At 40.0% G+C, this 24,315-nt stretch overlaps 1 protein-coding gene across 3 annotated transcripts in view; it reads right to left on the reverse strand.

Annotated features, from left to right (window-relative positions):
• Positions 1-3,596: 3,596 nt before the first annotated feature.
• The window catches only part of LATS2 (large tumor suppressor kinase 2), a 66,658-nt gene continuing 45,939 nt past the window's right edge, over positions 3,597-24,315 (reverse strand). For all 3 annotated transcript variants that reach the window (XM_067562855.1, XM_067562854.1, XM_067562856.1), the window contains 6 exons: positions 22,447-22,579; positions 16,890-18,418; positions 9,128-9,710; positions 7,882-8,064; positions 6,466-6,572; positions 3,597-5,076 (listed from right to left, as the gene is read on the reverse strand). In XM_067562855.1, coding sequence (XP_067418956.1) covers positions 4,582-5,076; positions 6,466-6,572; positions 7,882-8,064; positions 9,128-9,710; positions 16,890-18,418; positions 22,447-22,579 — 3,030 coding nt within the window. In that variant the 3' untranslated portion in view covers positions 3,597-4,581. The remainder of the gene's footprint in view (positions 5,077-6,465; positions 6,573-7,881; positions 8,065-9,127; positions 9,711-16,889; positions 18,419-22,446; positions 22,580-24,315) is intronic.

Here is a 24,315-nt window from a genome sequence, read left to right on the forward strand (position 1 = left end):
CTAGCTTGCATGATGTTTAGTCCAGGTTCTAGCTTCCTCCTGAAATTTTGGTAAGAAGAGAGGCAAACTAGCTATACAGAGAGGCTAAACATAAGAGACTGTTGAACAGTTCAGTTCTGCTCAAGGTGAAGTAGGAGCTTGTTTCCCAATTGCACACAGAGCTAGATTTAAGATTAATGGCATATTAATAGCTCCATTCTTACTTTCTGGGCTAGTTTATCATGCATTGCTCAATTCCAGAGAATCTGTATTTATAGGTAAATCGTTCACCTTCTAAAATAATCAGAGGGGTTCTGCTCAGGATGTTTGATATGGAGTAAACGATCTAGGCATTCGTTGGAGATGAGCCACTCTTATGACTCTTGAATTGGTAATGTTAATTTTCAATAGCTCTCGGAGCAATGGGACAGTTCTAGAGGATTAGAAGAAAAGCTAATGTATCAATATTTTAAAATAGTAAACAGAATGAATGGCGTGAATTATAGGCCTGTCAACCTGACATCAATTCTAAGCAAAATAATGGACTGATATGGGATTTGATTAACAAAGAATTAAAGAAGGGTAATATAATTAATACCAGTCAACCTGAGTTTATGGAAAACAGATCCTATCAAATTAACTTGATATCTTTTTTGATGAGAATATAAATTTGGCTGATAAAGGTAATAGTGTTGATGTAACATAGTTAGGTTTCTGTTAAATATTTGGCTTGGTTACCACACAACATATTGATTAAGAAACTAGATCAATACAAAATTAACATGGCACATGTTAAATGGATTAAAAACTGGCTGCCCGGTCTCAGTGTATCTAAAAACCAAGGAATCATTATTGAGTGGGTGCATTTCTAGTGGGGTCCCACAGTGTTTGATTCTTGGGCCTATACTATTTAACCTTTTTTTTTTTTTCTTTTTCCCCCCCAAGGACATGGAAGAAAACAAAATCACCAATAAAGTTTGCAGATGACACAAAGATTGCAGGACTGGTAAATATTGAAGAGGGCAGGCCACTGACACACAAGAATCTGGATTACTTGGTAAGCTGGGCAGAAGCAAACGATATGTATGAATTGGCCAAATGTAAAGTTATACATATAGGAATGAAAGTTTAGGCCACACTTTCAGGCTGAGGGACTCTATCCTGGGAATCATTGACTCTGAAAAAGACTTAGAAGATCAGTTGAATGTGAGTTCCCAGTACAAGGCTGTGGCTACAAAGGTTAATGCAGTCTTTGGATGTATAAACAGGAAAATATCAACTAGTAGTGAAGAGGTTATATTACTTCTGTGTTTGGCACTGGTACACCTGCTTCTAAAACAGTGTGTCCAGTTCTGGTGTCCACAATTCAAGAAGAATGTTGATAAATTGGAGAAAGTTCAGAGAAGAGCCACAAGATTGATTGTAAAAAACACCTTATAGTGATAGACTCAAGGAGTTCAATCTATTTAGCTTAAGCAAAGGTGTTAAGGGGTACCTTGAGCAAAGTCTAGAAGTAACTACACGAGGAACAGAAATTTGATAATGGAGAGCACTTAATCCTAGCAGACAAAGGTAAAACAAAAACCAATGGCTGGAAATTAAAGCTAGACAAATGGAGACGAGAAATAAGGCGAAAATTTTTAACAGTGAGGATAATTAACCATTGGAACAATTTACCACGGGCTGTGGTGGATTCTCCATCTCTGGCAATTTTAAAAATCAAGATTGGATTATGTTTTTAAAGATCTGCTCTAGTTCAAACAGGATTTAATTCAGGAAACTATTGCCTGTGTTATACAGATCAAATGAGATGATAACATTAGTTCCTTCTGGCTTTATAATCTATAAAAGCTGCAATAATTTAAAGTAGCAATACATAACAGATAGGAATAATAGGATTAGGTTTTAAGAACCTTGAGGTGACAGAAAAATTTGGTCCGGATTATTTCAGTTGTGTCCGTCATCCACTGTGTGCAGCTGAAATGGTGATTGCAAAGGAACCACTAGTGGCTCCCAATCCTGGGGTCAGTTTTCCCTCAGCCTCCTTACCAGCGTCATTCACAGGGTTGCTCTACACAATGTCAACTGGCTACAACCTCAAGGGACCAGCATGCCAGCTGGGATTTGGCCCACTGTAGTGGCACATTGGTCAAACTTTTGCCCCCCCCCACTGAGGATGGAAAAAGATGAAAGACATGGTCATGGTGTTTTTATGCCAGCTAGTGACTCTCCATGCTAGGGGACTCCTCAGCCAGGGGCTGAGAGTCTACAGAAGAAACTAGCTGTGAGTGCAGAGAAGAAACTAGCCCAATGTATATTGAAGGACCTAAATCAAATGTTGGATCCAAGTTTGAAGGAAGCGGAGATCTACGATCTGAATTTTATGGCTTAAGTCCACCATTAACATTACAAATCAGGCCCCACAGCACAAACATGTATTCAAGAAGATACAATGCAGTTTAGATTTTGATTCAATTTTTTTAATAATAAATTGTGCCAGTAGAAGCTTTCAAAGGCAATGATATATCAATAAATAACAGTTAAATTGAGTTCCTGAGAAAGAACCTACCACATGAAAGAATGTCAGATAGATGTAAATAAACAAACAAACAAACAAAGCAGTAATACTGAATCTTACATGGACTGTCACAACACAAGCACTGCATACCTCATAGCACTCCTTTCATACAAATGTAAACAAATACACAATCATTTTTGTTTCGTCCAGACTGATTAATTTATATGTGTTGTTGCTTAGATATCTAAACAATGGATAGGATATGATATGCTAAAAACATTAAGGAATAATATTTGGAGTAATATATGGAAAAATTCTGAAGCTCCAGATTTAAAATAAAATAATAATAAAGCAAAGACACACTGAAGGAGTGCTTTCCTCAATGTTATTATGTCAATCACTTAAATAGGACTGTTACACTAATCTGAATTAAGATTTTTTTTGTTTATCTATTTAGTTATATATAACAAAAGTAGATATGTATGGCTTAATTATCTTTAGTATTCCAATATCACTTTGAATAATTCTCACATATATATATATATATAAAATACATATTTTAATGAAGTTAAGATTTGATATTTCAAAGTATGCCTATCATTAGATAGGAACGAGGATCTATTGTGTTCCATCACAGCAATATTATAATTGAAGAGATACCAGGACAGGATAACTTTCTAACAATGCTAACATTTTCAAACTTTAGGCACTAAAGTCAGCCGCCTAAATCCATATTCAGATACCAAAATATAAGTGGTCTGATTATCATAATAGCTGAGCACCCCCAAATCCCATTGATTTCAATGGGAATTGCAGGTGCTCAGCACCTTTTATAAATTCAGTCCACTTTAATTTAGGACTCTAAATATGGATTTAGGAAACTAACTTTAGGCATTAAGATTTGAAAACGTGGACCTAAATATTTTAGCCTGGATACTGTGTGTTATGGACAGTGAGTGTTAAATGGTGAAGTTTTAACTATTGATCACTGTGCTTTGTGTGCTACATGAATGAGCTAGATTTAGACTGTTGCCACAAGGTAAGTGTAAATAATGGTTTGCAATTCATTCTTCTTGGGGAGATTTGTGTGCAGATGATACATGTTTCTAAAATTGCTCTATTACATCAAGACCACAAAATCACTAATCAGTTATAACTTTGCAATTTGTCCAAAATTAATATTGGATACAATCATAAGAGAGAAAATCATCCACACAATACATTATCAACACAGGTTTAAAATGGTCTAATTTTAGACCCTCAGTAAAAATGGATTCACAGGACCTGCCTGTGAATGGCAAGAAACGGCCATTTCATATAGAAAAACACTGCTCATGCAACATTCTTCACACACCAGACACTGAAATCACACCCAAATTGTCACTTACTCACACTTTCTATTACACTCCAACAACCAAAAAGAAATAAAGCAGCTTTAAGGTTATGTCAACTTTGAAATGTGGAAAATACAAATTAGACAAAAATCATGGTGTGAATAAAATGGCATTGGTAAATCTAGAAAATTAGAGCGCAGTTTTTCTTTTAGTTTCTTAACATTATTGCACAGAGACCTTTCATCACATGTTCTTCAGTTTTATGCATTTTTCCTAAATGTGAAGTAATAAGTGCCATGGATAAAATAAAAACGTAGAAAAGAAGAACAGCAGCATGATTTGTCAAAGTTAATCCCTATAATTTAGTAGGAAAAAAACTGCTATAAACAAAATAAGTGCTCTTTACTCATTTAAAAAATAACATTGTGGAAGTCTGTAAATGTTGATCAGAGTAGGGGATGTTCACTTCAAACAAAAATAGGCCTGGCAACAACAGATTGCTGGCCTTGCAGATTTTGGTAAAGACCAGGAATTCAAGTGTAATTATCAACATAGCTATTTACAATGAAACTGCCCTGAACTTATAGTGCTCATTTAGGACCTGGTCCTGCGGTCTTTTGACTCCCTACTCACAAATGCCTCAACTGGAGCTATGCCTGAATAAGAACTGCAAGATCAGGTCCTAAATGGTCAGCTAAAGGCCCTCTTTCACTTGTGAATAAGATTATCTGGAGTACTCAGTACAATAATTTACACATATACAGGTTGACAGGCTCCAGTCTGATCCACCACATCTTTGTTTTCTGCATCAGACTTCTCAGACTGGCTAGCTTCAATTCCTGAAGGCTTTGGGTATCTAAATGGGTATCCATTGTCATCAAAAAACCTTCGGAAAGTAAACTCATAAAAGGCATGCTCTGTGTGTTTATTGTTTGAAGAGGCCAGTGGGTCCCATGTCCTCGCACTGTCACCACTAGCATCATTCCAGGGACTTTCTTCTTCAACTGGGTCAAAATTTGAGGTGTCCATTGGATGGCTGATCTTTGGAACATAGGGAGCTGTCTGTCTGCGGATATCAGTGGAGAAGTCTATAGAGTTAAAGAAAGGATGGGCCTTAATATCATCCGCCCCACTTCTTCCAAGTCTCTCCTCAGCAGCACAGCAGAGTTTTGTGATAAGATCACTTGCCTCAGGGCTTAGCTTGATCTGCAAGGGAATGTGCAGTGTGCTCTCCCAGTTTATCACCTAAAGAAGAGAAAGATATTGAATATCTTCTTTTAATCTTTTGAACAAAAACCCTTCATTGGTCCATGCTGATTGTGCTAAAGTGTATACACAAGGTCAGTTCACATCCAGCATTTTCACTTTTGAAAGGCAAGTAGTCTGATGACTATTTTGCAAATAGGCTGCTGTGAGCAGTACAAGAAAATCAGGATGAATGGACAATACAGATCTGATCCCATTTGCTATACAAATATTAGAGAACCGCTGCAAAGCTAATATGAAAACAGATTTTAATTCTGAAATATATATGCTGCATAAGCCTCACTGGCCAGACTGTAGAAGGCATTCTCAGCAGAAAGAAAGTTTACATTTAAGTTGTTTTTAAAAACAGTTATTCTTGCTCTGCCTCTCTTCCCACTCTGTGAAATTATTTCTGGTTCACTAAAACATTCCCAGAATATAATTTTCTGTAATATCAGATATTATGGTTCTCATGCAACCTATGGTATCATTGCTGTCATAGAACTGTTTCTTCTGGGAGGTATTTAGTGAACCAGGAAATACCACTGGATTACAGACAGGAGAAAAAAAGAGATTTCAACAGTGTAAATTAGCATTTATTCCTAACTGAATGCCTCCACAGCCTAGTTTGAATAGGCATTTTGCACAGATGTTTCTAGTCTAAATTCAATATTCATTTAGTTTTTCAATTTGTCTTTAAAGAGGTGTCGGGAGAAATATCCCCTTCTAATAAAAACAATTGCAACCACTGCTCAATTTTGGAATACTGGAATTGCAACAAAATGTGAGGTTATAATTAACATATGATTTTCAATAGCAAAATCATTGGTGAACAATTTAGAAGAAGGTTCTTCTCTTTATGTGTAGTACTTGAAACCAGTATTTCCATGCAGATTACCAGATTGCTAAATGAAAATCTAGACAGCATTCACCCAAGAGTAGTGCAATCATAATATGAAGGAAAGTAAGTATTTGAATTAGGACCTGACCATCAAGAGAGAAAGGAATCCTCCTCCTCCCCAAAGTCCCTCGCCCTCCCATTTCAAAGCAGGAAAATTGTAAGCATTTTTAGAAAGGAGTTGCTAAAATGTGATATTCAGCCCCGGGGCGGCTGGAAGGTCGAACTTGTGGCTAAGGCACTGGAATGGTATACAGGAGTTTAATTCCCAGCTCCACAAGTCAGTTACCACCTGATTTTTTTAGCTGCCACTGAGTTAGAGATTTGTGATTGCTCAGCATCTTTGAAAGTCAAGCCTTTAATCTCTTTTCGCCCCCCCCTCTATACAACGTATGAGTTGTATGAGGATAAATTAATGTCTGTGACATGCTCAGATACAGGGGAGATGATGAATAAAACTAGGGTCTATTTGGAATTCTGCTTTAACCTACCTTTAGTTGGGTTTCTGTGGGAGTGGGGGCCAGAAAAGGAGGCTGCCCCACTAACATCTCAAAGAGAATCACCCCAACGCTCCACCAGTCACAGAGCTGAGTGTATCCTGAAAGGCATCCAAAAGACAGCATTTCCTGACATTGTTTTTTCTTGCAATTTAAATAATATTGAAAAACACCGCCCAAGTTTTCATTTTCTCTCAGACTTTTTCATTCTCAATAGTGTGATTTGTGATCTAAAATTCAGTTACTCAAAATCCATATTCCCGTGTGCTTTCTGCTGGCTGATCCAAATTCTACTTTTGAAAGCCGAGAAATCCTAATCCCGGCAGCTAGAGATCATTCTCTGTATTTTTATGCATTACATTGGTGACTGAGGGCTGACAGGGAGCAGCACATAATTGGACAGAGCAAGGATTTTGTCATGCATCGTTCTGGACCTATCCTGCCATGGACCGTGTTCCTTGAGGAAAATAAAACACTTGATGACTGATCTACTACCAAGATTATATAGAGGTGATACCTAATTTTAAAATACAGCTCAGGGATAAGTGAAAAGATACAATCCTTTACTGGGTTTCATGAAAACAGGAGCAATTTAAACCAGTCATTTCCTGAGACTACACAGTAAAGCACAAGTTTGAGATTTTCAAAGCCAACTAGAGGATTTAATCATTGATTTCAATGGCAGTTTGTGTGGCTAAATCCTCTAGGGCTTGATCTAAAGTCTATTGAAGCTAATGGAAAGGTGCCCATTGACTCCAATGGATTTATGATCAGGCCTCCCAGTGATCTTGAAAATCTCAGCTCATAACTATATGGTTTAGTGATCATGTCTGCACTGCATGGGCATCCACAAAGCACTGGGTAAATTCCCCAAGTTCTGACACAGTGTTCAGTGTAAAACATGAAAGATTTTTCTTCTTTGGTTGCCCAAAATCCTGGCCAGGAATCTGGAAGAGATATCCCTAGGACATTATAATTTCCACACCACAGTCACCGCTCTGAATTAATCAGTAGATATGATCAGTTGGCTGCTCACTGCCCTATGTCTATGTGAATTAGCTAGTGATTTCACTCCCATTCCTACTACCCAGGCTGGTTATCTGTCTCACAGTAAAACAGTATCATTGCTGACACTTGCTAGCACCTTTATTAGCTGTCTCGTTAGAAAAAACAAGGAGTGTACGGCCCTGGACACAGAAGTACCAGCCCTCAAGGTGAGTAATATTGAAGCACATTGGTATGGCATACGAAGAAATTTGCACTGGTCAAACAGGTGACTTAAAATATCCAGGGCTGTCAAACTGGCATCCTTCCCAAAAATTACATTTGCTTTAAAAAAACAAAAAAACAAAAAAAAAAAAAAAACAACCATTCATTTAACAGAAAGAAAAAGAAATAGAACTCATCTACCTTTACGAAGCAGTACTTCAGGAGCTATGTAATTAGGGGTCCCAACTAATGAGTGGGCTAAACATCTCTGATGCTGCTTTTTGGCTCTTTGCTCCAAGGTTTTCAACCTATCTCCACATCTACAGTTGGACACATCATCCCAAAGATCACTGGGCTCCATGCTGTCTTGTCTGCTATGACTCCCTTTCCAACAGAAAAAGGAAGAAAAACTTTTTATTTTAATAGAATTATTTATAAAACAACAATTGTCAACTCAAGAGAAAAATAAATTACTAAATGGCTAGTTATGCCATCCAGTATTTCCCCACTCTCTAGTGCAAACAATAATTGGTTTAATCTGAAACTTTAAATGCAATATTGTTTTACATTTTTCAAATTTCTCTCTTTATGGTTAATTTTCCCATAATGAGCCCTACTTCTCAGTCTCCTACTAAGCCTTTCAGAAACACATTCTCAAGGAAATACTAGATGGGTATAATATGTTTAGAATATCTGTACAGACGGTCCTAGGACTACTGTTTAGACACTGTTCATTCCTGATCAATGGCACACATACGATAACAGGTGCCAGAAATACAGTACATAAAATATATTTCTTTTATGGTTAGCGCCTTTTGCCACCAATAGGCTGCTCCCCGAACCAGCGAGAACTGGAAATTTACTGCTATCGCAGCAGTTTAAGCTACTGATGGAGACTTGAACTAGCAGTAGCTGAAAGCTAATGGCTGATACTCTAAGAGTATGTCTTCTCATGGCAAAAAAAACAAAAAATATATATATATATATATATATATATATATAAATATATAAATATAAAACTGTGACAGCAAGTCTCAGAACCTTGGTCTACAGACTTGAGCTTGCAGGGCTTGTGCTACGGATCTAAAAAATAGCTGCGTAGACACGGAGGCTTGGACTGTGAAGCCCACCCTCTCCCCAGGCTTCCAAGCCAGAGCCTGAATGGCGACATGGCTATTTTTAGCACCAGCAGTGTGAGCCTGAGCCTGAACATCAGGTTCTGAGACTTGCTGCTGTGGGCTTTGGTTTCTTTTTTCCCCTCTGTGTTGACATACCCTAAAATACAGCAAATGTAGCGTGAGAGTCACCAAGCCACTGCCCATTCACCTTTATCATGCATAAAATGTTCAGTATACTCTAAAAGCTAGCACATTTGCAGAGAGACCACTATTTATTTCAATGCAAAAAGTACAGCACCCATCACAAAGAGTACATGTAAGAACATTACCTTTCTGATAGTACTTTGAATTGTGAGTCCATCTGAATCCAGTACAGAGCCCAAAATCAGTCAGTTTGATATGCCCATCAAGGTCTATCAAAATGTTGTCAGGCTTGATGTCTCTATGGATAAATCCCATTCTGTGTACGCTCTCTATGGCCAAAGTGAGCTCTGCAATATAAAATCGAGCTAGATGTTCTGGAAAGACCTCCATCCGTATCAGCAGACTCATCATGTCCCCACCAGGGATGTAGTCCATCACAAAGTACAAACTTTCTTTATCTTGAAAAGAGTAATAGAGTTTAACCACCCATTCATTGTCTGCCTCAGCAAGTATATCCCTTTCTGCTTTGACATGAGCCACTTGGTTACGATTCAGGACATCCTTTTTTCTCAGGGTTTTCATGGCATATAGGGCGTGGGTATCCACTTTGCAGGCAAGGCACACTTCCCCAAAAGCACCAATACCCAGGGTCTTGATTTTTACAAACATAGATTTGTCCATTTTGGCCCTCTTAAGTCTGTTGTAGTTGGACTCCTTTTGGTAGAGAATTTTCCTCATTTGCTCCTGCTCTGCTTCACAAAGGCCGGCCTTAATAAGAAAAAACAAACCAGAACAGCTAGTATAATTACATTCACAGCCAGAGACCAATCAAACTAGCATTTTGAAAGCATGTGATTAGAAGAAATTAACCATGGACAAGAAAAAAGACACGAGTTTGTTTGTTCTCTCTCTGTCTATAGATGTATTTTTGAAACACTTGCAATTTTTCACTGCATCCTGGCATTATCTCAATTTTCTGTACATCTTTGCTGGAACTGCTTTCACGCTGCACAGAATTAACAAATGGTAAGCAGTCTCTCTAGAGTGACTGACAGAAGGAGTTTATTTTAACAAGACAAGTCTGACCAGGAGATTGCAACTGTTCCTTTCAGACATGGACCTTGCTACTATGATCTATGCCTTTGTTATCTTGAGACAGTGTTACTGCTGTACATTCCACACGGACCTACATCTTAAATCTATCCAGAAATGTAAGCTGGTGCAAGATGCAGCAGTCCATTTATCAAGTGGCGCTTCTTGGTGATAGCATATTATCAGTGCTGTTTTCTGCACTGGATTTCGTTGGTTTCTGGGTGGAGTTTAAAATATTGATCCTATGAAATACTAAATGGAGTGGGAGCTGCTTACTGAACAGACAACTTCTCTCCCTGTGCCATGTTGCCACAGATGTGATCAGCAGAGGCAAGACCTTGAGCTTGATTCCTTTACTACATAAGGGAGGGAGATGCTGGCACAGCATTCTCTGTAAAGGTCCCTTTCCTTTGCAATGCTGTGCCCCCAAGGTCCTGAATTCATTGGCTTTCTGGACACTACACAAAGTCCATCTGTTTAAGAAGGCATCGGCTGAAGGTTGAGCCAATTGAGAGTGGGATTTCTGTCTAATGGGAAAGTGCAATGCGGATTTGCTAAGCTGTAATGTTAGAGGATGTGGACCTGAGGCTGAAGAGAATCCTAACGGGAGAGGGAAAGAATCCACTGATTGTCCTTCATGTGAGGACAACTGAAATAGCTAGATTCTCACTAGAATGTATCAAAGGAGACTATGCCAGGCTGGGGAAGATTCTTAAGGAAATCGAGGCTCACATGACCTTCAGTGGGATTCTGTCTGTCCCTAGAGGACAACAAAGGCATGACAAGATTCTGATGATCAACAGATGGCTCAGGCAGTGGTGCTATAAGGAGGGCTTTGGGATGTATGATCACTGGGTGGCATTCATGGACAGAGGACTGTTCTCTTGGGATGGACTTCACCTGAGCAGGGAGGGAAATGCACTTCTAGGATGGAGGCTGGCACAACTGATTAAGAGAGTTTTAAACTAGGGAGCTGGGGGAGATGGTTGGGAGATGCCCAGGTAATCTCCACGCCTGATTTTAACATTGAGAGGGAGGAAAATGAAGTAAGAAAGGACACATCAGTGGGGAGCAGAAAGGACATTAAGAGGAAGGGTCGTGTAAATACCAGTCTAACAGGTGATATTGGCAGTAGAATGACTACCAAATCAGGTAAGGAGCATGAGCAAAGCTAAAACAACAAAAATTAAAATGTTTGTATACCAATGCGAGGAGCCCGGGTAACAAAATGGAGGAACTACAGCTACTGGTAGAGGAAGTGAAACCAGATATTATAGGGATAACAGAAACATGGTGGAATAGTAGTCATGACTGGTGTACAAATATTGAAGAGTATGTGCTGTTTAGGAAAGACAAATATAAAGGCAAAGGTGGTGGAGTACCATTGTATATCAATGATGAGGTAGACTGTAAAGAAATTAGAAGTGATGGAGTTGATAAGACAGAGTCTGTCTGGGTAAAAATCACATTGGGGAAGAGAACTACTAGAGTTTCCCCTGGGATAGTGCCTGGGGTGTGCTACAGACCACCGGGATCTGATTTGGACATAGATAGAGACCACTTTAAGGCTTTTAATGAAGTAAATGCTACAGGGAACTGTGTGATTATGGGCAACTTTAACGTCCCAGATATAGACTGGAGGACAAATGCTCGCAGTAATAATAGGACCCAGATTTTCCTGGATGTGATAGCTGACAGATTCCTTCACCAAATAATTACTGAATCAACAAGAGGGAATGCCATTTAGATTCGGTATTGGTGAGTAGTGAGGACCTCATATGAGAACTGGTTGTAGGGGACAACCTTGGATCGAGCGACCATAAGCTAATTCAGTTTAAACTAAATGGAAGGATAAACAAAAACAGATCTGTGACTAGTGTCTGACTTCAAAAGGGCTAACTTTAAAAAAGTAAGGGTATTAGTTGAGGAAGTGGACTGGACTGAAAAACTCATGAATATAAAGGTGGAGGAGATTGGAATTAGTTAAAGTCAAAGTTGCAGAAACTATCTGAAGCCTGCATCCCAAAGAAGGGGGAAACATTCATAAGCAAGGGTGTAGACTAAGCTGGATGAGTAAGCATCTCAGACAGGTGATTAAGAGAAAGCAGAAAGCCTACAAGGAGTGGAAGATGGGAGGGATCAGCAAGGAAAGCTACTTCTTGGAGGTCAGAACATATAGAGATAAAGTGAGAAAGGCCAAAATCCACGTAGAGTTGGACCTTGCAAAGGGAATTAAAACCAATAGTAAAAGGTTCTATAAATAGGAAGAAAATAAAGAAAGAAGTGAGACTGCTAAGCACTGAGGATGGGGTGGAGGTTAGGGATGATCTAGGCATAACCGAATATCTAAACAAATACTTTGCCTCCATTTTTAATGAGACTAATGATGAGCTTGGGGATAGTGGAAGGGTGGCTAATGGAAATGAGAATATGGAGGTAGAAATTACCACATCCGAGGTAGAAGCCAAACTCGAACAGCTTAATGGGACTAAATCGGGGAGGCCAGATAATCTCCATCCAAGAACATTAAAGGAACTAGAACATTAAATTGCAAACCCATTAGCAAAGATTTTTTAATGAATCTGTAAACTCAGGGGCTGTACCATATGGCTGGAGAATTGCTAACATAGTTCCTATTTTTAAGAAAAGAAAAAACATGATCCGAGTAACTACAGGTCTGTTAGTTTGACCTCAGTAGTATACAAGGTCTTGGAAATTTTTTTGAAAGTTAAGGATGTTGAGGTTAACGGTAATTGGGATAAAATACAACATGGCTTTACAAAAGGTAAAATATGCCAGACCAACCTGATCTCCTTTTTTGAAAAGATAAGAGATTTTTTAGACAAAGGGAATGCAGTGGATCTAATTTACCTAGATTTAAATAAGGCATCTGATACAGTTCCACATGGGGAATTATTCGTAAAATTGGAAAAGATGGGGATTAATATGAAAATTGAAAGGTGGATAAGGAACTGGTTAAAGGGGAGATGACAACAGGTCATACTGAAAGGTGAACGGTCAGCCTGGAGGGAGGTTACTAGTGGAGTTCCTCAGGGATTGGTCTTGGGACCAATCTTATTTAATCTTTTTATTACTGACCCTGGCACAAAAAGTGAGAATGTGCTAATAAAGTTTGCGGATCACACAAAATTGGGAGGTATTGCCAATACAGAGAAGGATTGGGATATCATACAGGAAGATCTGGATAACCTTGTAAACTAGAGTAATAGAAATAGGATGAAATTTAATAGTGGAAAGTGCAAGGTCATGCACTTAGGGACTAATAACAAGAACTTTTGCTATAAGCTGGGGATGCATCAGATGGAAGTGACAGAGGAGGAAAAGGACTTGGGTGTATTGGATGATCACAGGATGACTATGAGCCGCCAATGTAATGTGGCTGTGAAAAAAGCTAATGCGGTCCTTGGATGCATCAGGCGAGGTATTTCCAGTAGAGATAGGGAGGTGTTAGTACCATTATACAAGGCACTGGTGAGACCTCATCTTGAATACTGTGTGCTGTTCTGGTCTCCCATGTTTAAGAAAGATGAATTCAAACCGTAACAGGTGCAGAGAAGGGCTACTAGGATGATCCAAGGAATGAAAAACCTGCCTTATGAGAGGAGACTCAAAGAGCTTGGCTCATTTAGTCTAACCAAAAGAAGGCTGAGGGGAGATATGATTGCTCTCTACAAATACATCAGAGGGATAAATAACAGGGAGGGAGAGGAATTAAAGTTCAGCCCCACTGTGGACACAAGAACTAATGGATGTAAACTAGTCATCAGGAAGTTTAGACTTGAAATTAGATGCAGGTTTCTAACCATCAGAGGAGTGAAGTGGTGGTAGATATGCCAATGACCTGTGAAGGGATGTTAGAGAGGGTGGGTTCTGAGTTATTACAGAGAATTCTTTCTTGGGTGTCTGGCTGGTGAGCTGTGCCATATTTGGGGTCAGGAAGGAATTTTCCCCCAGGGCAGATTAGCAAAGGCTCTGGAGGGTTTTGACCTTCCTCTGTAGCATGGGGCACGGCTCACTTGCTGGTAGATTATCTGTACCTTAAAGTCTTTAAACCATGATTTGAGGACTTTAATAACTCAGACATAGGTTAGCGGTCTATTACAGGAGTGGATGGGTGAGGTTCTATGGCCTGTGTTGTGCAGGTCAGACTAGATAATCATATTGGTCCCTTCTGACCTTAGAGTGATCAAGTATGCAATAGAATGGGAGGAAAGGTTGTTGCTGCTGATTTAGTTGATAATTATTTTGTATCTCCTACTCTCTGGTGCTTTTAAAATGTATGTCAAGGACTCCCAAAGCTTTGGATGGGAGCCCCTTGATGTGGAGTCTATTTAAAAATAAAATCTATAAACAAAGAGAAGAGAAAGGGAGATTAAGGGAAACCTGCAGGACAAGTAGGACGTATTGTCAGATTCAAGCCAAAAAAATAAATCTGAATTCAAGCCAAATCCAGATTCAAGCCAAAAAATTTTTAAAAGTGAGAAGCGGTACATACGTATGTGAAATACAAAGGCAGTATCTAGTATTTTCATGTGAAATTATTCTTTCTGTTTTAAAGATTCCTGAGAGTGGTGTGTGCTGCTGGTGCTTTAATCTAGGGTGAAAACTTTGATATTCAGGATGGGGAATATCACAGTACATCACTGTATCTAACAATTTGTTTCAGAGGGTAGGGTTTGGTGGGGTGTTGGTGTGTGTGGGGTTTTAGTTTTTAGCTCAAAATCCTTTTGAATAACAAAGTGAGGGGAGAAAGACAGACTAAAAAGAAAGGAGCTAATGCAACCTGCTCCTTTGGCCTCGTCTACACTAGAGAGTTTTGTCAATCAAAGTCAGCTTTGGTTGACAAAACAGAGGTGGTTTACGCACTGCAATGAACCCCCCCACAAAACAAAACTGCCCTGGTTTTTTTACAAAATAGAACCACCTCGATGAGAGGTGTAGGGCTTTTGTTGGCATCGTTAGGGCAACGCAATGTCAGTGTAGACACTGTGTCCTCTTATATTGGCAGTGGGGCTGTCATTCTTATCAATTTTACCGCTCCATTGGAGCGATAAAAAGCCCAAGCCTGGGTGGCTACCAGCCACACGGGCTTGCAGCAGCCTGGGTTTCTGGTCTCCGCTCTATGGCTGGGAGCCGGGGCAAGAAGTCCAGGTGCTTCTCTACCTGCTCCCTGCCAGGGCAGCCTTGTCAATTACACAGCTGAGCCGTGAAATTGACATGGCTGCCCATTCTGGAGGTGAGTGGGGAACAGAGAAATTCCCAAGCAGCTTCTCCCAGCTCCTGAGAGAGAAAGGGGAATGGAGAAGTCCTGATGGTTTCCCCCAGCTAGGACCAGGGAGTGAGAGGTGGGAGCCCACAGGGAGCCTGGGAGCTTTTGGGCTCCCGGCAGGGAGAGACCAGGCACTCAGTTTCCCACACTGCCCCTTAGGTCGGTGGAAATGCTCCTGATGAGGACGCACTCCACCGACTCAAAGAGAGTAGTGTGGACATCAGCCACCGCTGATGTAATTACAGCAGTGGCTGTAAGTCAACCTAATAAAGGTATTTTTTAAGTGTTGACAAGACCTTACAGGCTATTTTTGGAACGTATCTGTGGCAGGGCACTGTATGCTAAAACCCAAACAATGAAATGTAAACTGCAGTTTGCAGTGAGAATCTTGCATTGTTAATGTAGTCACTAAAATTCAGATCTTTCACAGGTATTTTAGAGGCACTGTTTGTTTAACTCCTGGCTGCAATGTTGAGATTTCCCAGTGCAATATTAGCACCTGATTCAATGGACTTCAATGGAAGTTGAGTACTTTACAAGACTGGGCAATTATTAACCATTATTAATTACTTATTTAAAATGGCCTCCCTTAGAGCTTTTAGAATTAATTATAGAAAGGTACTAGTCATTATCAGACTACAGCTTGGGCTGTGTATCAGTTTCTAGTCTGATCTCCAGTTTTCAGTTGCTTGAAATTTTCAAAAGTTTCCCTTGTTGGTAGAAATATTTCATGCTTGGTTTCTTCCTGAAAGTGATTTAAAAAAAAAAAAAAAAAAGTTTAAGCGAACAACTCATCTGTTCCTTTAAGCGAGGAGAGTGCGCAGATGCATGGGTGTGTAAGGAGAGGAGGAACACGTCCACCATTACAAAAAATAATTGCAACTTTGTTTTAATCAGCCCTACAGTCAAAACGGCTGAGATTTGACAGTTGGAATTTGGCATTGCAGGAGTAGAGATGCAGTGCATGCCTTATCCCAGAGGGAATCACTTGTCTGAGTTATTTTCAAATGATCATTGTACATACAAATATTTCTTCTAAGATCATTAAGCATGTATCTACAGAAAACTCCGCTGAACCTGTGTGTCCAGCTAAGTTAGATTTGTAGTCAACTGGCTAATCACCTAAACTGAAACTGGTATGGGAATGAGGATTGAAAGAAGAGCTTCTGCAGACTTTTTAAGGTGGTATGGGGCTGAAGCAACAGCTCCACAGGGTGTTGCAAGTGTAACCTTTGCTTTGGTATCTTTTGACTTGCCCAAGTCCTTGCCCAAGCAAACTCTGTGTTTTCTTAACAGCTTTTTTTTTGGGGGGGTAGAAAATTATATCATCGCATGTATAGTCAAAATTTACTACATGGGTGCCTAAAATAGGCTCCTAAGTGCACATTTAGGCTCCTAAATAAAAGTGGCCTGGACTAAGAGGTGCTGAGCACTTGTAGCTCCACACAGGAGCCTAACTTTAGGCACCTTGGTTTGAAAATTTTATTCTTTTCAGATGATTAATGTTACTCCTTTACCAATCTGACCTTGATTTGCATTTATTAAAACAAAGCAAATAGAATTACTTTGGCCATTTCTTGCTCCAGCTGTAATCTTCTGTTGATTTTTTGCTGGTAGGTCTTTAAGACATTCTCCACATGTTGTTCCATGTAGAACTTGAAGGCAAATGGTGAATAACTCTTAATTCGGGATTCTCTTTTTTCCTCATCTTTGCCGTTTTTTCGCACTGGCACAGGAGATGTTTGGATCTGCTTTTTATCCTTGCTTGTTTTTTCCACTTTAGAATTCTTGCTGCTTTTGTCATTTCTTTCACCATTTTCCTCAGCTTTATTGCACGTTGAACTGGGGACTACCCGGAGGGTCTGTTCTACACCCATACACAAACAGTTTATATCAAATTGCTCAGAGCTCCCGGGAAGTAACAGATGCTTAGGATATGGTGGTGGTGGACACCTTGGCTCCTGATTACTGTAATCAACATCTAGTTGATAGGTGTTAGCTCCTCCAACAGGAAGTGGGTGCTGTTCAATAATCTCTAGGCCATCCACAGGTGGGGCTTGTGCAGGTAGCCAGCCAGGGTGAGAAGGCCCAACAGCTGTTTGAGGTTCAGGTCTCATCACTCTCATACTCTTCACTGGTTGGAGAATATGAGCAGATGTGACTGCTGTGATGGTATTTGGAGATGTAATTGAAGGATCGGGTTTTCCTGGAGGAACCTGTCTTATAGATACTGGCACTTGCTGCTGCTGGTGGTTGTTAAACGAGTTAGTTCTGCTTGGCACGGAGGCATCTGGTCTGAAGGATACATGTTGCCGTGGGGATGTTTCTATTCCTGGGTTTTGTAAAGAATCACGGTGTGACGATGCTGCCGTTTGCCACTGCTGAACTTGAGGATTATTCATGTCATACAGGTCCATGTTCAAGCTATTTCTAGATGGAGCTATTAGATTCTGCGGTGGACTGTCTGAAAAGTCATTAGCAAATACTGGACCTCTGGCTATCACATGCATCTGATGAGAGGAAGGGCTTGTTTGTTTGTGATGAGTATGTATATATAGACTTGCTGGTGCCTGCTGAAATGCATGACCAGAGTTATTTTGAACTGTCCCTTTATTTGGAAGATTTGCATATCCTCCCTCCTGCTGCATCTTATTTTGGAAAGATGGACTCCGCTGTACACCATACCCCATAGGTTCCCCCTGCACCATCATATGCTGCCTGCTGTAATGTGGGCTGTTTGAGCCATGCGTGGCCTGTAGCTGTAAAGCCTGGCTGCTGTGATTAGTCACTGGATAATTTATCACAGGAGATTCTATATTTGCAGAATATGTTTTTTGTTGATGGCTCCCAGGTGTGCTGTGAGAGCCTACTCCAGAAGGTCTTTGTACTGGAGCATTCATGGCTGCAGACTGCGAAGCAGAAAGTAAATAGTCCATGTATGTCCTGGGAACTTCACTAAGCATATTTGCACCTTCTGCTCCAAAGCTCGTCCCTTCATAGGCTGTATTAGTGATCTGATGGTAGGACGGAAAAGACTCATTTGATCCTTCAAAGCTTGGCCTGCGGGCTACATTATTTGGCACAATACCCTTTCCTTTGTAAAAAGACAAAAGAACGTTAGGAAACAATTCATCTGAACAAATTACATTACATAACCCATTCATCTATACACAAACAAATATTTTTGTATCGTGTCTCTGTTACCAAAATCAAACCAGATTAGAATAAGCACCCTGACCATTTAAAGTACTACTAATAAACTTCAGGTCTACAACATTTTTCATTACATGAATAACCTGGAGTTTTACCAAATCATGAAAATAGAAGCTCGAATATATTTTAGTTATGAAATTATCAGGTTACACTATAGCTTGGCTTTAAAAGCTGGAACAGTATCAGAGTCAGGAATCGCAAAGAGTTGGGAGCAGCAGATTTGAGGTCCAGAGAACCTGAAATACTGCGGTCTAGGGATGCTACATCAACGGGAGAAGAGAATCACTAACAGGCTAGCAGAACACAAATTAAAACAATACTACTATTGCTTGTCTGTATTACAACATGGTCCAAATGAATGTTGAAGCAGCAGCTCCTACCCCAAAGAGTTTACATTCAAAACAGTGCACTATCAAAAAAATAAAACTGGCCAAAATTTCATTGTTTTATAAAATTAAGTCTCCTATTACATGCAGCTGTTTTTTTTCTGTGATAAAACACCAGGCCAAATTTATCAAGGGTTTACTATGGCTTATGCGAGTGCCAATTATCCCTTGGAGAAGGTCCCCAGGGATACATATGGATGTGGAGCAGAAATCTCCCATGTAGCAGTGGTGTCATACTGGGGCAGCACAGCAATGAAGAGTGGTTGGCACAGGCCTGGATAGGGATGTGTCTTGCAGGTGCACTGATGCAGCACATCCGCTCAGCATATCTGCTGGCATGGCACATAGGGAGCAGTGAATGCAAACTGAAGCTGCTTCCCCTCAGGAACCATGAAGGAAAGCAACAGTGAGAACATTACCGTCCTCCTTTGGAGTTCTGCATGGGACCTTGCTGGTACAGAGATATAATTTATATCTCCTGGGACAGCTTCAGTGAATCTGATCAGACTGAGGAGTGTTTGGGTCTGTGGAGGTACTGACTATGTGACTCACTGGAAATGATTTTTGCCCACATCCTCCTATCTAACAGGGCAAAATTTAAGGCTAATCTCTTTCATCTGGAGGGGTTTACGTCTTAGTATATTTTGTAGTGTCCACTAACTAAAGCCACAGAGAACACTGATTACTAAGCATGCACTCTCTGAGTCTCATCCACAGCTGATGTTAGATAGGCTCCATTTGGCTCTCAGTTGCATGCTAAAAATGTGCTATCAATTTTAATAGTAAAGTTAAAACCATATGAAGAAAGGAAAAGGATTTGAAAATGTACATCCCACAGACCAAACTTGGAATCTCTGAGGCAAGGGTTTAAACTCTCACAATGGGAATCGAAAAGCTTCCAGGAAAGCTTGTTTGCCATCTAATCAATTGTAGGAGGTCTACCAAACCAATCAAAATGCTTTTTTGGCATGTCAAACAGACACACACCAATCACAAGCCACCTGAGTTTTGCATCTTTGAGGATCACAAAGTAAAGGCTGACACAACTTTGATCAAAGGCTTTAAACAGTTGCAATAGTCATTTGATCCTAAAATCTCCATACTCTGGCATTCTGTTTAAATGACACTAGGATGTGATCAGGAAGTAAAAGCAAAAGAAAATGAAAAACAATCAGAACTTTTATACAGCAAAGATTGCAAGAATGGGGTCTCAAAAATGTGAACTGAGCTATCAAAGGGAATATATGTACAATAAGGAGTTAAGGATTTTAATGTATTTGAGAGCCACCCTACCATAAGGCAAAACACGGTTATTAAATAGTTCTGTCAACATTATTTTAAATTCTCCCTAATGCTTATCTGTGGCCCTGTCTACGCATGCCTTACATCCAAGTCCAAAAAAGGAGAGAGGAACCCTGGCAATTACCTCTCTGTTTGCCAGATTATCATCTCACACATAAAACTCCTGAAAGGGGCCTGGAATACGAAATCTCTGCAAGTACCCGCCTTTCCCCAGATCCCCATACATTGCAGGATTTGTAGAAAAGGCAGCAAGGCCCAACCCCACACATGGCAGAACCCAGAGCCATATGCCACCACACAAGCAGCTCCTCCCCACCTCACAGTGGCTACCAGGGACTGCGCTCTACCACCACCAACAGGAGAAATGTCTTTGCAGAACAAGTCCCCAGCCTTTCCAAGTAACCTCCATGGGCCTTTCCCTTCCACCAGCTTTTCCTCTTCCCAGCCACTCCTCATTAGACTTGCCCAGTCTTAACACTCTCCCCAGCACAGCCCCTGGACCTGTAGCGTGCCCTTAGTGAGATCTGGGGCAGGGAAGGATGGTGTGTGAAGTTACTGCATTAAGCTAAATCAATTTAACTGCATTTATATTAGGGAATTGTGCCACTATAACTAAACTGATTTTAAGTTGATTTTGTTAATTACTTAGATACAAGTTTTCCAATACAGACAGGATCTTAGAACATTACACGTTACCTGTGACATATGAAAACCCACCTCTGGCCAGAGAAGTGGCCATCCCCAGTTTGCTCTTAAGCCTATCCCACTTCTTTTCCCTCATCCTAGTAATGACAATGCTATCCCTCGAGCCACTTAGAGGATGCCTATTCATTTTCCAGCAGGCTACTGGTTACTCTGTGGGGGAGGGGTTCTCTCTCTCTCTCTCTCTCTCTCTGACCAGAAATTCCAAGGACCTGAGAAATCCTCCCAATGAAAGTTTCATTGAAACTAGCACATTCCTGTGAAAAAGTTTCTGTTTCTACTAATTGAAATCTTCTGACAAAAAACATTTTGTCAAAAAATTCCCAACCAGCTCTAATAGAGAGCAAAAGGATTTCTTGATAGCTGGGCCCATTCAAATAAAATACATTTTAATAAAACCAACTGCAGTGTTTTACATCTAGGAACAAAGAACCCAGGCCATACCTACAGAATGGGGGACTATGTCCTGGAAAGCAGGGACTCTGAAAAGAATTTAGCGGTGGTAGTAGAGAAGCAACTCAAAATGAGCTCCCAGTGCGATTCTGTGGCAAAAAGGGCTAATGGGATCCTTGGAACTATAAAGAGGAAAGTAGTGACACTACTTGAGTACACTACAGAGCCTTTGCCGTATAGCTACGCCAGCATAGCTATGCTGGTAGATCCCTCTAGTGGAAATGCAGTCTAAGCCCACAGGAGTTCTGCCGGCAAAGCTAGCCTACCTCCCTGAACAACATTAGCCATGCCCACCAAAGCACTCTTCTGTGGGCATAGTTGTGTCTACATTGGGGGTTTTGCCAACACAACTATGTGTCTGCCGCAGGGGTGATTTTTTCCCCCACACTGCTAGCCAACACAGCTATGCCAGCAAAACTCCGTAGAGTAGATTAAGCCTAGGAGTAGGGAGGCGATTTTACCTCTGTAAATTAGGCATACATTTTAAACAGCGAGAGTGATTAATCACTGGAACAAGCTACCATGGGAAGTGATGGATTCTCCAAATCTTGATGTCTTCAAATCAAGACTGGATGGTTTCTGGAAGATCTGCTTTAGCCAAACACAAGTTATAATTTAGTCAAACAAGTTATTGTGCTCAATACAGGGGTATCTGGGTGAAAGTTAATAAACTATGTTATATAGGAGGTCTTAGCAGATGATCTAAAGGTCCCTTCAAGGATTCAATAGAATTTAAGGCCACAAGTTGCTGGGAATTTCCAGTCTGCAACACTAGATTGCTATTGGATTAGGAACCTTGTTACAGAATGTATGTCCAGTTTGCTGTGGCATATCCAGGGCCTCGCCCTCTTTCTGCTTAAAGTGGATTACACAGAAAAGGGTTGAGGCACACTGACAGGACTGAATGGAGAAGCTTGTGTTGCTGTTGTCCTTGCTTTAGCTGTGGTGTGAACAGAAAACTCCTGCCCATTCGATCAATTCTGCTCTTTTTACCGGCAACAAATTCAATTTAAAAATAAATATATTGCAAGAAATAGAGATATAATTTAAAGGAAACTATTCTTACCTGGAGAGGTCTGTTTAATTACACGCACTATCTGTTCATTTCTAGGATCCAGATAGCCCATCTTACTAATGTAGTCCAAAGCTGCTTCAATGCTTCTGCTGCCAGTCTGTTTCAGTGCTCGTATAGCCATCTCCTAAATAAAATTAAAAAACGGAGTAAAAGGTAAAGCACACAGTCACACAAAAATCAAGAATAATCTCTTACTCTATGGATCAACGATATTTAAAGCAACCGATCATTCAATTCACATCAGATCAGGGTTGATTACAACCAATTGGATTTGTATGTTTTCAAAATATTTGTGAGACTTAAGTGACTTTAACACACACACACACGCTCTCTGTGTCTCTCTCTCTCTCTCTCTCTCTCTCTCTCAAATTCTGGCAAGGTATTTGATACTCCAGTCCCAAAATGGGCTGCATTGTTCTGTGATATGCCAAACGACAGCCAAACTGTTCAGTGATATGCCATATTCTGGTAGCTACAGATCACAAATATTAATTTTCTCATTTGCTGTAGTTCTACATTAGTGTAATTTTAAAAAAAAATTAATAATTCAAATGTTGCTGCTATTCAAAACAAACTGGTAAAAACAACAGGCTAAAAAAACAAGAATCATACACATCTTAGGAAAATTCAAGTAAAACACAACATACGAGTCAGCATAGGCACTGTTTTAAAAGGCAAACTCTGCTAAAAAGCCAGGAGGTTAATTTAGGATAAACATTGTACATCCAACAAGTTGGGTCTCTTTAGAAGATCAGAAATACAGCTTACCTAGGAGGACTGCTATACATCTGCTATAGCCAAATAGTGTTTCAAGAAGGCAACTGGGAGTTGGCATTTAATACTGTAGTGATACTCACTTTGACAGACTCAGGATTCCTGGGTTCTAATCTCAACTTTGCACCTAACGAGGGTCAAGTCTACACTTAAAACATGCAGCTGCGCCGCTGTAGCGCTTTAATGAAGAAGCTCTAAGCCGATATGAGAGAGCTTTCCCGTCAGGATTGTTAATCCACCTCACCAAGAGGCAGTAGCTATGTCAGCAGGACAAGTTCTCCTGCTGACATAACTCTGTCTACCCGGGGGAGTTAGATCAGTAGAACTACATCGCTCAGGGGTATGGATTTTTCACACCCCGATCGACATAGTTATACTAATATAGGTCAGTAGTATAGACCAGACCTTGGTATGGGACCTTGAACAAGTCCTTTAGACTTCCCGGACCTCAGTTTTCACATCTGTGAAGTGAATACAATACTTACTGACAAGAGTGATAAAAAGGGTAATTAGAGTTTGTAAAACGCCTTTAGTTGCTTTAAAGTAACAAGAATTTTGTTAAATAGGTCTACTCTAGTCCTGTAGCCCTGGGCATCAGATTATTAAAACAAGACTTTCTTTTTAGAAGAGTTTTTGTGCATTTTGATATACAGTGGAACATAATATAAATTGTGAAAGGTTTTGGTTCTTTTTCAAATGTCTATGTTAACAAAAAGGGTGCCAGCTCACTAAAATCTAGATTAGGGAGAGGCAGATTCATTTGATTAGAAATAATAATAGGAAAAGTTCTGTGCTTTTTCCTATTAAATTAAGCAGCAGCATACAGCATTCTGTGTTTTAAAAATCTTTAAAGTATACCTTGACTCAGATCTGTAAGAGGTTGCACAATTTGATTTAGGGAAGGAATGAAATATTTATTTTATGATATTTGAGCATTACATTCCAATGACTTAGTTAAATTTAAGTATTTCTAAAAAGCGGGAGCTTTTAACATTTCATCAACACTGTAAGAAGTTTTTTAGGGGAGGGACTGCATCTTATTGCATCAAATCCTCACCTCATGGAAGTAAATGGCAAAACTCCCAT

This window comes from Emydura macquarii, unplaced genomic scaffold, assembly GCF_026122565.2.
Source record: "Emydura macquarii macquarii isolate MOO-44397 ecotype Brisbane River unplaced genomic scaffold, CSIRO-AGI_Emac_v2 contig_2473, whole genome shotgun sequence".
In the NCBI taxonomy this organism is placed as follows: domain Eukaryota; kingdom Metazoa; phylum Chordata; order Testudines; family Chelidae; genus Emydura; species Emydura macquarii.